Source organism: Sminthopsis crassicaudata, chromosome 1 (assembly GCF_048593235.1).
Source record: "Sminthopsis crassicaudata isolate SCR6 chromosome 1, ASM4859323v1, whole genome shotgun sequence".
Lineage (NCBI taxonomy): Eukaryota > Metazoa > Chordata > Mammalia > Dasyuromorphia > Dasyuridae > Sminthopsis > Sminthopsis crassicaudata.
Window position 1 is genome coordinate 644,632,934 of NC_133617.1, and position 14,523 is coordinate 644,647,456.

The window sequence follows — 14,523 nt, forward strand, 5'->3', positions numbered from 1 at the left end:
TCTTTTTATCATCAGAGCTCAGTAAAGTGCTTGGTGGCAGGCTTACTGACAAACTACATGCCAAAACAAAACAAAAACAAACAAACAAAAACCCTCTTTAATTAATCTGATATCATTCCTCTATTATTAAAAATTTTTGAAAGTATACTCTATACTATTTACTTGGACTTCCACACTATAATTTGACTTTCACTTTATTTCCCCTCTTAAAGATGACATATATCCAATGGGTTTTTCTCTTGTGAAAGTACCCAAACTCAAAATCTCTACAAATGTTTGACTGCTATATATCATGTCTTTCTTTTATACATTTTTTTAATATTTTATTCTTAATTTTTGAATAAAACAAATATTTTCATAACAGTACAATAAAAATGATTGCATATGAAACTGCAAATCTTCTATGAACAATTTGTCATTCCATTCAAATATACAACAAAATTGTCAAGTAAATTTCTTTTTCCCCCAACTACCCACCCTTACTCTAGAGATGGTTATCTTAGTCACAAATAGGTTATAAATATATTCTAGCACACTTTATCTTTTTCTTTACTCTCATTACCATAGAATAACCATTAAATCACTAAAATCTATTGATAATCATCATGTTTCTCAAATTCAAATGTTCATTAATATTTGGGTTCTTATGTCTTTCCTACAGTATCACAATACCTTCCTAACTGATCTCTAGACTGTATTTTCTAGCCATATCCTTCTCTTATAAAACGTAATGCATTTGACTTCTGGCAAAGTTTAATTTCATGAATGCAAAATTCTCAGCAATTCTTTGCACATAGAATACTTAATAAGTAGTTGTTAAATCAATGAATGATGGCATTATCTTTCTCAAAACTTTTAATGACTCCTCAATAAAATAATAAAGTTTGAATTCTTGGCATTGGGTTTTGGGGTCTTATATAATATAGTTCCACTTTACCATTTATTCTTATTTCACATTTTCCAAACAGACCTGGCATTTTTTAAACTTTGTACCTTTGCTCTCTGCCATCTCTCTGCTGAAAATTCTCTTTCTCTCTTTTTCCCACTCCACTTTATCATATGCCTATGAAGTAATACCCATTCTTCAGGGCTATTTTGTCACCATGAAATATTCCCATACAAAATAATAATAGTTAATATTTATATAGAGCTATATGTCACACAGCAAGTTAAACTCTTTATAAATATTTGATATCTAATATTATAAATTATTTAATATTATACAATATAATATATACTACAAATATATATTATATAATATAATAATATTATAAATTATTTCATATCTAATAATACTGGAAGGTGTCATTGTTATCCTCATTTTTACAGTTGAGGAAACTGTGGCAGAGGTTAAGTGCTTTGCCCAGGGCCATTCAGCTGGTAAATTTCTGAGATCAGATTTAAACTCAGATCTTTCTGATTTCAGGTCTTGTGTTCCATCAACTGTGCCACCTAGATGTTCTTAACATCCATAAGTGATTTCCTGCATCTTATTCATTCATGTTCCTCCTTCATAATAATTAGCATAGTATCTTGTATAAAAACTACGGAATAAATTAATGATGAACAGAAATAGGAAAACTCAACAAAGATACTCCAGTCAGCAAACAGAGCCTGAACACACATTTTCTAACATTATTTAGCTTTTCTGAAACAATAGTAATCTTTTGTTTATTAAACCTGTGATTTCAGCAGTATGGGAAACTTTTAGTACGAAAACTGTTTACTGATGCAGATTTCATATAGATGAGCAACTTGTATGAAATTTAGTCTTAGAGAAAAGTTTTGGTCCCTGGCAACTTAGAGGCTTTGCTACATTGTCACATTGCTACTGTTTATCAGGCAAAATATAGAAAGCCTTACAGTAGGATTCAGGAAACCTCACTTCCTGTGTTGGCAGCTACCATTTATCAGCTGACTAAGCTCTGGTTAAGTTCCTTATCTTCTCTTTGCTTCAGTTTCCTTACTAGTGAAATGACAAGGAAGCCTAGATGACTTGTGGTCCCTTCCAACACAATCATCCTATAAATGTTTTATTTATTTGTGGCATCCCTTTCCACACCTCCCAATCACTTCTCAATTCCCTGAAACTATGCTTTTGGCTCTACTACTTATCTGAAATTGTTCTATCCAAGATGAAGAATGATCTCATAACTGGATAATTCCAAAAGCCTCTCCTCCACCCCAACCCTTTCATCCTCATGATGCTGCCCCAGTCCTCATCATTTTTACCTATCTGCAGTTTTTGACATTGTTAATCACTCCTTCCTCTTGTACAATCTTTTTCCTTGAATTTCTACAATACTGCCTATCTTGATTTTCCTCCTACCTGTCTAATTACTCCTTCTTAAGCCTCCAAACTAAAACATCATCTTCTTTCCACACCCTAATTATAGTCATTACTCAAGGTTCTGTCTTTTTTTAAATTAATTTTTATAATTATAACATTTTCTTTGACAGTACATATGCATAGGTATTTTTTTTTTTTTTAACAACATTATCCCTTGTACTCCCTCCTGTTCAGAGTTTTTCCCCTCCTTCCCTCCACCCCCTCCCCTAGATGGCAGGCATTTCCATACATATTAAATATCTTATAGTATATCCTCAGTACAATATATATGTGCAGAACCGCATTTTGTTGTTGTTGTTGCTGCAAAGGAAGGATTGTATTCGCAAGGTAAAAATAATCTGGGAAGAGAAACAAAACAAAACAAAACAAAACAAAACAAAACAAAACAAAAAAAACCCAATGCTCTCAGTTTACACTCATTTCCCAGTGTTCTTTTTCTGGGTGTAGCTGATGCTGTCCATCATTGATCAATTGGAATTGGATTAGCTCTTCTCTATGTTGAAGATATTCACTTCTATCAGAATACATCCTCATACAGTATCATTGTTGAAGTGTATAATGATCCCCTAGTTCTACTCATTTCACTCAGCATCAGTTGATAGAAGTCTCTCCAAGCCTCTCTGTATTCCTCCAGTTGGTCATTTCTTACAGAACAATAATATTCCATAACATTCATATACCATAATTTGCCCAACCATTCTCCAATTGATGGACATTCATTCATTTTCCAGTTTCTAGCCACTATAAAAAGGGCTGCCACGAACATTTTGGCACATACAGGTCCCTTTCCCTTCTTTAGTAGTTCCTTGGGATATAAGCCCAGTAGTAGCACTGCGGGGTCAAAGAGTATGCACATTTTGATAACTTTTTGGGCATAATTCCAGATTGCTCTCCAGAATGGTTGGATTCTTTCACAACTCCACCAACAATGCATTAGTGTCCCAGTTTTCCCACAGCCCCTCCAATATATCATCGTTATTAGTTCCTGTCATCTTAGCCAATCTGACAGGTGTGTAATGATATCTCAGAGTTGTCTTAATTTGCATTTCTCTGATCAATAGTGATTTGGAACACTTTCATATGAGCGGAAATAGTTTTAATTTCATCATCTGAAAATTGTCTGTTCATATCCTTTGACCATTTATCAATTGAAAAATGGCTTGATTTCTTATAAATTAAAGTCAATTCTCTGTATATTTTGGAGATGAGGCCTTTATCAGAACCTTTAACTGTAAAAATATTTTCCCAATTTGTTACTTCCCTTCTAATCTTGTTTGCATTAGTTTTGTTTGTGCAGAAACTTTTTAATTTGGTGTAATCAAAATTTTCTATTTTATGATCAATAATTGTCTCTAATTCTCCCTTGGACACAAACTCCTTCCTCCTCCACAAGTCTGAGAGGTAAACCATCCCATGTTCCTCCAATTTATTTATGATTTCGTTCTTTATGCCTAAATCTTGGACCCATTTTGATCTAATCTTAGTATGTGGTGTTAAATGTGGGTCCATGCCTAGTTTCTGCCATACTAATTTCCAGTTTTCCCAGCAGTTTTTGTCAAATAATGAATTCTTATCCCAAAATTTGGGATCTTTGGGTTTATCAAACACTAGATTGCTATTTTTATTCACTATCTTGCCTGTGAACCTAACTTATTCCACTGATCAACTAGTCTATTTCTTAGCCAATACCAAATGGTTTTGGTGACTGTTGCTTTATAATACAGTTCTAGATCAGGTACAGCTAGACCACCTTCATTTATTTTTTTTTTCATTACTTCCCTTGAAATTCTCGACCTTTTGTTGTTCCATATGAATTCTGTTGTTATTTTTTCTAGGTCATTAAAATAGTTTCTTGGGAGTCTGATTGGTATAGCACTAAATAAATAGATTAGTTTAGGGAGTATTGTCATCTTAATTATATTCGCTCAGCCTATCCAAGAGCACTGAATGTCTTTCCAATTATTTAAATCTGACTTTATTTTTGTGGCAAGTGCTTTGTAATTTTGCTCATATAATTCCTGACTGTCCTTTTGCAGATATATTCCCAAATATTTTATACTATCAACCATTATTTTGAATGGAATTTCTCTTTGTATCTCTTGCTGTTGGATTGTGTTGGTAATGTATAAAAATCCTGAGGATTTATGTGGATTTATTTTGTATCCTGCAATTTTGCTAAAATTCAGAATTATTTCTAATAGCTTTTTAGCAGAGTCTTTGGGGTTCTCTAAGTATACCATCATGTCATCTGCAAAGAGTGATAATTTGAATTCCTCATTTCCTACTCTAATTCCTTGAATCTCTTTCTCGGCTCTTATTGCCGAGGCTAGAGTTTCTAGTATTATATTGAATAGTAATGGTGATAGTGGGCAACCTTGTTTCACTCCTGATCTTACAGGGAAAGGTTCTAGTTTATCACCATTACATATGATGTTTACTGAAGGTTTCAAATATATGCTCGTTATTATTTTAAGGAATAGTCCATTTATTCCTATACTCTCAAGCATTTTTAGTAGGAATGGATGTTGGATTTTATCAAATGCTTTTTCTGCATCTATTGAGATGATCATATGGTTTTTATTAATTTGATTATTAATCTGGTCAATTATACTAATAGTTTTCCTAATATTAAACCAGCCCTGCATTCCTAGTATAAATCCCACTTGGTCATAGTGTATTATCCTGGGGATGATTTTTCTGAAGTCTTTTTGCTAATATCTTATTTAAGATTTTAAGAAGATTCAACTCACTTCCAGTTGATCAATGATGGACAGAAATAACTACACCCAGAGAAGGAACACTGGTAAGTGAATGTAAATTGTTAGCACTACTGTCTATCTACCCAGGTTACTTATACCTTTGGAATCTAATACTTAATGTGCAACAAGAAAATGGTATTTACACACACATATAGTATCTAGGTTTTATTGTAACACATGTAAAATGTATGGGATTGCCTGTCATCGGGGGGAGGGAGTGGAGGGAAGGGGGGATAATTTGGAAAAATGAATACAAGGGAAAATATTATAAAAAAATTACTCATGCATATATACTATGAAAAAAAATTCTAAATAAATAAATAATATCTTATTTAAGATTTTAGCATCAATGTTCATTAACGAAATTGGTCTATAGTTTTCTTTTTCAGTTTTCGATCTACCTGGTTTAGGTATCACAAGGTTCTGTCTTTAGCTTGCTTTTCTTCTCTCCATATATTCTTTTATTTGGGAAGCTAACCAACTCCCATAGTTTAAATTAATCATTTTCTTTGCAAATGTGAACTTGAAACCTATATATCCAAGTCCTAATCTCTTTCCTGAACTTCATTCTTATATAACCAATTCACTGGGAATTTCTATCTGGATGTTCTCAAAGCATCTCAATCATGCATCCAAAGAATAACAATATATTTTCCCCCAAACCCATTCCATATTCAAATTTTCTCATTTCCATTCATAGCATCACCAACCTTCCAGTCACCCAGGTTGTCAGACTTATGACCAAAATGTCTTTCACTGTTATCCCTCAATCTTTATTTGGTTTCCTTTTTTATTTTTCCTGTTTCTACATCAATCACAAACAACTTTTCACCACACATAATGCCAGTTATGACTCTTCTTTCTCACCAAGACTATAACACTTTTCCTAATTGGTCTTCCTGACATTATTCTAATCTATCCTTCACAGATATTCCAAATAGATATTCCTAAATGATAGAACTGATCATGTTACTCACTATATCCCCATATCCTTGCCAGCTGCATCTCAAAAATCACTGACAAATTCCTACTACCATACAAAATTCTCAGTCTAGCACTTGAAGCATTCTACAATAAAACTCTCATTTACTTTTCCAACATTACAATTCAGATCATTCCCTGTTAGACATCCTACATCATAGTTAAGTTGCGAGCTATTCTCCACAGACAACATTCTATCTCCTACCTCTATGACTTTGTACCATGGGTCTTCAATCTTTAGGGCTCTTTACTTATGCTTTACTGAATCCCTCACTTACTTCAAAGCACAACCTACCTCTGGCATAAATACATTTAGGAACTTCTAAATTATTTGCCCTCTCATCATCTTAAAATTATTTTGTTCATATTTATTTACTTATATATGTGCACATTGTAACCATTTGAATACAAGATCCTTGAGAGCACAGACTAATTCATTTTACACTTGTATCTCAAGCAGCTAACAAAAAGTCTTATATATACTAGGTACTTAATAAATACTTGTTGAATTTTTGAACTTTCACTTAATTTAATAAATGAATGGATAACATAAAGAAAAAATGAAAATGAAAAGGTCAAGTGGAAAGCACCTCAAAAGTGAACTATAGTCTAGGCATGGATGAATAAATGATTATAAAGGAGAGAAAAGAAATTTTTTTTCATATCAGGTAAAATAAAACATCTCATTTTTCTTTAATACTTAATAATAAAACTACTGATGCTTCAAAGGCTTCCCCCAAAATTAAGAAGAGCAATGATTTTTCTTTTTTTATCTTTCACTGTTTATCTTTCATTTTTCCAAGTGCTTAATCATCTTGGTATAGATTATTCAATCAAAAGAGAAAGCTAACAATGTCATGGTTTGGGTATAAGGTGCTATTGGAAGTCACAGTTGTGATATTAAAAGGAACACAATGACAGATATAAAATGAATTTGTTGGCACTGCTGTAGCATTCAATTGTATTAAACCTTACCTTATTTAGCTTTTACTTAAAATTAAAAGCCACAAAGCTGTATGTGCAAAGTTATGGCCATATTAATGAAAAACAGGGTCTCAAAATGGAAAGGAAGTTCAAGTAAAAAAGGAATAACATATTAAAACACAACACAAAATGGCTATCACTCTTAAAGTGGTGATTAAAGAAGGCCTTAGCAGAGAAGCAAAAAATAAATAGCTCAGTCACAACTCATTCATCTAATCGTTGCCAGATTATCTGCTCCATTTGATGTGCCCCTTTGCTCAAATCTTCAGATTTCTTCCCCACCTCCACTCCAAACAAGGCAAATATTGCTTTCACAAGAAAATATCTTCTCAAGCCAAGATATACTACAAGTTCAGGAAGAGAACTTGAAAAGAAAGAAAGAATCCAAGGAATGAAAGGACCATAGTCCTGCTATAATATATAATTTAGGTCTATACCTCAAAGAGATCAAAAAAAGAGGAAAGGGAATGATATTTGTGTATACATGTATATATGCATTTGTTTATAGCCGCTCTTTTCACAAAGGTAAAAATTAGAACTTAAGTGGCTATCCTATTGGGGAATAGATAAACAAATTGTAGTAATGCAATATTGTTATTCCATTTTTAAAAATCACTTGGAAAATTTAAGATGAAATTGGAATAACCTTTATGAACTGTTTCAGAAAAAAAATGAGAACTAGAATAAGATATATAATGACAACCTAATAGAAAAATAAAAGTTTGAAAAACGTTAGAACTCTAAGAAATGTAATTATGAATCATGAGTTCAAAGGACAGAATATGAAATGTCATCCATCATTTATCAAAGAGATGATTAAATTAAAATGCACAATGAGATATACATTTCTGTATGAGGCCCATGTGGTAGGCTATATATATTTATTATGAAATCAATCTTTCTTTTTTCTTTCTTTCTTACTTTCCTTTTTTTTTTTAATTCAAATGGGGGTTGGTGGTTGTAGTGGGGAAAAATAGCAAATGTTGGTCAAAATAAAACCAAAAGAAATGTTCAAAAAAGGAGAAATGTCCTCTTTATATGAAGAAAGAATTCTTAATAAATACATTTATACTATAAATGAAAGCTAAAGTTCACTTAAATTTAATAATTTGTATTATTTAATAAAGAAGTTTTAGAAATCAAAGATACATGAATTTGTTTTAAATAATCTGATAGCTATTTCAATATATTTGGTTTTCTTTGAATTCTATGTATCTTTTTTTTAATTAATTTACATTAATCTGAGAAGAGGTCCAATAAGTGAACCAATGAATTTGTAAATTATGATCCTATGATAAATATTGGCTCGCATTCAGTTTTTAGGAATGACCAAAAGCAATTAATACTCCTAAAATAACTTTAAAAACTTTTAGGGAAAGATTTTCTTTTAAAATGGAATCTTTTATTCAAAAGATATTTGCATGAACTTAAATTGAAATTATTGCAGTCTAGATCTTAACAAGTCATCTATTTTCTCCTTCCCTCCTACTCTTTCACTCTTTCTATTTCTTTCTCTCTCTCTCTCTCTTTCTCTCCCCTTCCCTCCCTTCCTTCCTCCTTCTCTTTCTTATTCTCTCTTTCATTCTAAGATTATACAAGAAGTAAATGACAATGCTAGGATTTGAACCCAAGTACTCTTACATGCTTTCTACTATATCTTGCTTCCTCTATATATTTGAAAAGGAAATTACTTATTCTTATTAGAAAGTACTTCATAAATCCAAGTAATTATTTTATATTACAACAGCAACAATAGCAACAAAGTTTGATTTTAGAATGGTTGAAATGCCCAAGTATTCTGGGCTAAAGTTTTCTATTTATCAATTCAAATTTAATGTTGTTTAGGGATAATTGTGCATTGTGTTTGAGGTATTTAAATGATGTTCTTTCAAAATACTTGATGTATTTAAAACACTCATAAATTCACTCATTTGACAAGCATTAATTAAGCACCTACTTTTGCAGAGCACTGTGTTATGACTAGGCACTATTAAAACAGTTATTCAATATACTGCTTTGAGAAGACCAGATCCAGTTGATTTGGTTACTGATGCTCAGTAAATGTTCCTTGAATTAATTTGCTTGGTTTTTTTGTAATCTTCTTCCAGCAAAGGAGAATAATCCTCCTGCCCCAACTGTGGAGTACAATCATTGATTAAGCAGTCTGCACAATTTTCCCAAGTACACAAAATGACAGAGGCAGGCATTCCCACTCCCTGCCTTCCCTTTAACATGTATTCTACATCTTCCACAGGTTAACTGTGAGAACAAAAGTGCAGAAATAAACTTTGAATCCTATAAAAATAAGGCTGAGATACACATGGATTTTTAGGGTTACTGAAGTCCAGACCAAATTTTATAAATGGAAAATCCTGTCCATATAATTCTTTCAGCTACAAATATTGTACTCAAGGACACTTTCATGCAAGAATTTAATACAATAGACTTTCACAACACATTTTAGGGGAAAATTCCACAACTTAATTTTCTTAGCATAACCACTATCTTATTTCATAATTAAATGTGCAAAGTTTAATTTAGTATAAATGATGGAAAACAGATGAGACATATACTATGTTGCTCTAAACATTAGATTTTTATTGCTTCTAGAATTATATATAATGTCTTCATTGAAGGCTCTCAAAAATGTCTCCTGCTAGTATTATCAGATTCATTTCACATAACTATCATTCACTATTCTTTACTAAAACTCAACAGGTATACTGGTTACTAGCTTTCTTCAGAACTCATATTCCATTCCCCACGTCAGTGAACTTAACACCGTCTCTCCTCAATTCCACCTTGAAGACAGTTCAATTTATTACTGTGTAATACTCAGCTCACGTGCCACCTCCTACATAGAGCCTGATTGTAGTTGTTAGTACACCTTTCTTTCTCAAGAGTAACCTGCATATCCTTATCTGTGAGCTTATTTTCCCCATATAAAAAAGTTCATTGGGAGAATTATTGGTCTTTTTTTAAAAAAAAGTATATTCCCAACAAACTTTTTTAGAAATTTTGTTGTTCAGTTGTTTTGGTTGTGCCTGACTCTTTGTGATTTCATTTGGAGTTTGCCATTTTCTTTTCTAATAGATTAAGACACAGAGGCTAAGTGGCTTGCCCAGGGTCACAAGGCTAGTTAGTGTGTGAGGCCAACTCTGAATTTAGGAAGATAAGTCTTCCTGACTACAGCCCTGGAACTCTATCCACCTATTAATAAAGAACAAGTTATATCAAAATTCTGTGGTAATGATTGTAATGGAATGTTATGGTGCTATAAGAAATGATGAACAGGATAGCTTCAGAAAAAACTGAGAAAAATTATATGAATTGATGCAAAGTAAAGAGAGGAATCAGGAGAACATTATATATAGTATTAGTAATATTGTAAGGATGATCAACTGTGAAAAACTACTATGATCAAGATAATGATCAAAATAATTCTAAAGGACCCATGATGAAAAATGCTATCTCCAGAAAGAGAACTGATGAACTCTGATTGAAGCTTTAATTATCATTATTTTTCTTATCTTTTTGTGTATTTTCTTTTGCAAAATGGCTAATATGGAAATATGATTTGGAGAACTTCACATGTATAATTGATGTAATACTGCTTGTCTTTTTAAGTAATAGAGGAAAAGAAGAAGAAAATTTGGAACTCAAAATTATTTTTAAATGAATGTTAATTTTTTCACATGTAATTGGGAAATTTTTAATGAAATAAATGCATAAAAAAACAGATAAGTCATGCTGGACGAATAATTCCTTTCCTCTTTGGACAGAATTAGTAGACTTAATTGAGCTGGGAAATATAGTAGATATTATGAAACTAAATTTTAGAAAAATATTTGACAAAATCTCCAATCTTATTTTAGTAGATGAAACTATATAGGCTAAATAGTGTAATTAACTGAATGTGGACTTGATTGAATGTTCAACTCCAAAGAAATGACAGGTGTAGCTTTACATCATCTTGGAAGAAGACACTGTTTATCCTTTTTATCAGGGCCAAAAAGACATAGATGACATGCTTGTCAACCAACTGAAAAGGACAAGAAGCTAAGGAGAACTGATATATTGCATTACAAGATTAGGAGTCAAAAAGACTTTGAGATTTTAGAACATTATATAGATTTACATGTGTTTGTGTTTTTTAAAAAAGCAACTTTACTAGTAGAAGACAAGTATGAAGAATGGTAGATACCTTTACCTGAAAATTGTATAGGAACATTAACAAATCAATGAGTTAATATTGTGAGACATGGGGGTCAAGAAAGATCTCAAAGACTTAGGTTATATTAGAAGCACTAAAGTGCCCAAGATCAATGAAGTGACAGTCCTGTGCTATTCTGCTTTGAATATTAGGTGCCGCATTTTAAGAAGGACACTAAGCTGAAGCTTCCAGAGGAATACAACCAGGATGGCAAAGGATATCAAATTTTTGCTTTATGGACAGTGATCAAGAAAACAGGGAGGGGACTATAGTCTGAAGAAGAGAACACATAGTCTTCAAATATTTGACAGGATAGTATTTGGATGTGGAATTAGTAGCAATGAATAAAAGCAACAGAGGGAAATTTAGGCTTGATATGGGAAAAACAAATATATTAACAATAATAAGCTCTTATTGCACACTATGTAAGTGTGCATGTATTAATTATATAATGATTCATTCAAATATTTGTCATTTTGTTTTGTGTGTGTGTGTGTGTGAAAAAGAAAAAAAAAACAGAGAGGGAAAGGGAAAAAGAGGAATAATACGGAGAGAAGAGAAGAGAAAGAGAAAGAAAGAGAAAAGGGGGAGGGGAAGAGAGACAGACAGACAGACAGAGACACAGACAAAGGGAGGGACCAAGGGAGGAAAGGAGAGGGACGATGAGCAAAGGTCATATCTTCTTTTGTAGGTCCCCATAGCACCTAATACATTGCTCTGAACATGATACACACTCAGTAAATTCTTCTGATTAATATAAATATAAGAAACAGATGTTAAAATGTAAGAACAAGGCATGCAGTTTCAAAGGTTTGTTCTGGCTTAGTCATTATAATGTGATCTATTTAGCTTCAAAACACATCTTAAAATCTGGCACACAGAACAGAAAAGCTCTACTTTGGGGAGCTGACCTAAAATAAATAAATAAAATAATATGTTTTGAAAGTGTAATAAGGACTTAAACCCCAAAAACAATCTGTATAATAAGGACATTTGATCATAAGAATAGGATATACATGGATTCTAAATCTATAAGTGGCAAAAAAAAATTTCCACAATTGTATATTTAAATCATCATTAAGCAACAATGGGAAGATTTGAAACTACCAATCTTATATATCTGGCATCATTGGAGTAGAGTCTAAAATAAGATGTATATGGAGACTTGCACTAATTCTCAATATACATACTTAGCATCACATCACAATAGTAGCTTATATTTGTAGAATGATATTTTATTATGAGATATACACCTTGCTTCAGAGCTTTATTTAAAGATCCTGTTTTTAAGAACTCTATCCTTAAAATGGGTGGAAGCTCTGTTAGAAGGACTGTTTGAGCTTAACCAATACCTCAAGATACAATCCAGCCAGTCTTGGATAATGTTAACTTCCCTATTAAAAACTCAAATTACCAGGTAATTGTATCCCTTCCCTACACATATGCATATTGGAAGTCTTTTCACAAATGCTTTTAAAAAAATCAAAGAAGTGGAAAAGAACAAAAGAATCTTAAAGTTGCCTAAGAACAAAGAGGCTGAGAGTTACTTTTTAGCATTAGATCATTAGATCATAATGAGCTATCCCATGGTCGGGCAGCCATGCATACTTCTAGGTCTGGATTCTTGATTCTTCATCTTTATCCTAGTCTCTTGCTATCCTTTACATCACCAAATCTAGCTTCTCTTATTATACTGTTACCCTGAGCTATGATAGCCAAACCTCTCTTCTCTACAAGAAGCAAGTTGCCATTTTAGATGTAAGCTGAATATTAAGGACTCACTCTACCAAGCAATTTACATACAACTGGAAACATTTAAAGAAATTAATAATTTAGTTTTGCAAGTAATCTGGAATTCTAAACTACTAACTTTGTTTTCTATAAATTCCATTACTGATATAATTTTTACTTTCATAAAAATGAATACCTTTAGATAATTAAGAGAAATGTGCACTATTACCAATATGAAATAAAGTCATCCACAAAGTAGTTAATCACCTGAGGGAAAATATAAGTATGAACTAACCAATTTGACCAAGATTTGAACAAAAGAAAAGTACAATCATCTAATTTCTTAATTTTAGAAAAGAAACTGTAGACCTTTTTGTGAGCCTAATAATACTTCCATAAATCCATAAAATCCAACCAAAGAAAATGTTTGCTTAAGATTTATTATGCACATATAAAACACATACACACATATACACACAGAATAACTAGCACTTACCTAGGCTTGAATTGCCTTTTGCTATAATAATAGTCTTCTCAAATGACTCTTTGGATAAATTGTGGAATGTAGCACATTCATCAGAGGAATCCAGAGAATCCTTTGCCATTATGGAATCTGATTTCTGGCCAGAAGAAAAATAAGGCATGTGAAAACAAAAAAAGAACTTGGAAATAAATATAATTTCAATATCAGAGATGTTCTTCAATTTTTTTCAGATTTAACTCACTAAGACAATTTACTAAAATGGGTTATTTTCTAAAACTCAAATTAATCAATAAAGTAATCTTTAATCTGGTACAATTGAAAAACTATTAGATTTAGGTTCAAATCTATCCCTGATCTTTATTGCAAATCACTTACTTTTTCTAGGCTTCAGTTTCTGCATTTTAAAATGCTCTATATTATTTACACTATATTATTTCACTATATATTACACCACATTAGCTTTAAGCTAATGATCCCCAAACCTTAGGCATGTAAAAATGAAGTGTTTAGTATCCCACCTCCAACTACCACAAAATCTACAGTAAAAAAGGATTTTTACTTGTCCAGTAGAATCAGGGAGCATAAATGAAGCAAGTTTTGCACTGGATAATACTTCATTTGGTAATTGAGATTTAGTCCAAATCTGTGAGTTTTCACATTCAGTTAGGTTATCAATAGTTGGTGCAGGTAGGAGATCTGTATGGGTAAAGCTAGAACAAGGTTCCACTCTCAGGTCCACTGAAGATATGTTTTCATCTTGTCTTTGAATCAGATCCTTACTATATAGATCCTCATTGGACATGTGAAAATCAAGAAGCAGATCTGAAGAATTTTCACCAGTATCCTGATTTAAAAAAAAGAAATCAAGAACCATGATCATTATCAATTAATTACATTAACTTTATAGCAGAGTATGGGTTTTTAAAACTACTATTTTAAAGTGATAAGATTATATAATCCAATCATTAAATATTCAAAAAATAGTAGCTAACATGAAGCCCTTCTCTTTAAAACTTGCTTA

General features: G+C 32.0%; 1 protein-coding gene across 1 annotated transcript in view; it reads right to left on the reverse strand.

Moving 5' to 3' along the window:
- The window catches only part of MPDZ (multiple PDZ domain crumbs cell polarity complex component), a 221,149-nt gene that overhangs the window by 91,467 nt on the left and 115,159 nt on the right, over positions 1-14,523 (reverse strand). Inside the window, 2 exon segments of the mRNA XM_074282905.1 lie at positions 13,515-13,638; positions 14,062-14,346. Of these exon segments, the coding sequence (XP_074139006.1) occupies positions 13,515-13,638; positions 14,062-14,346 (409 nt within the window).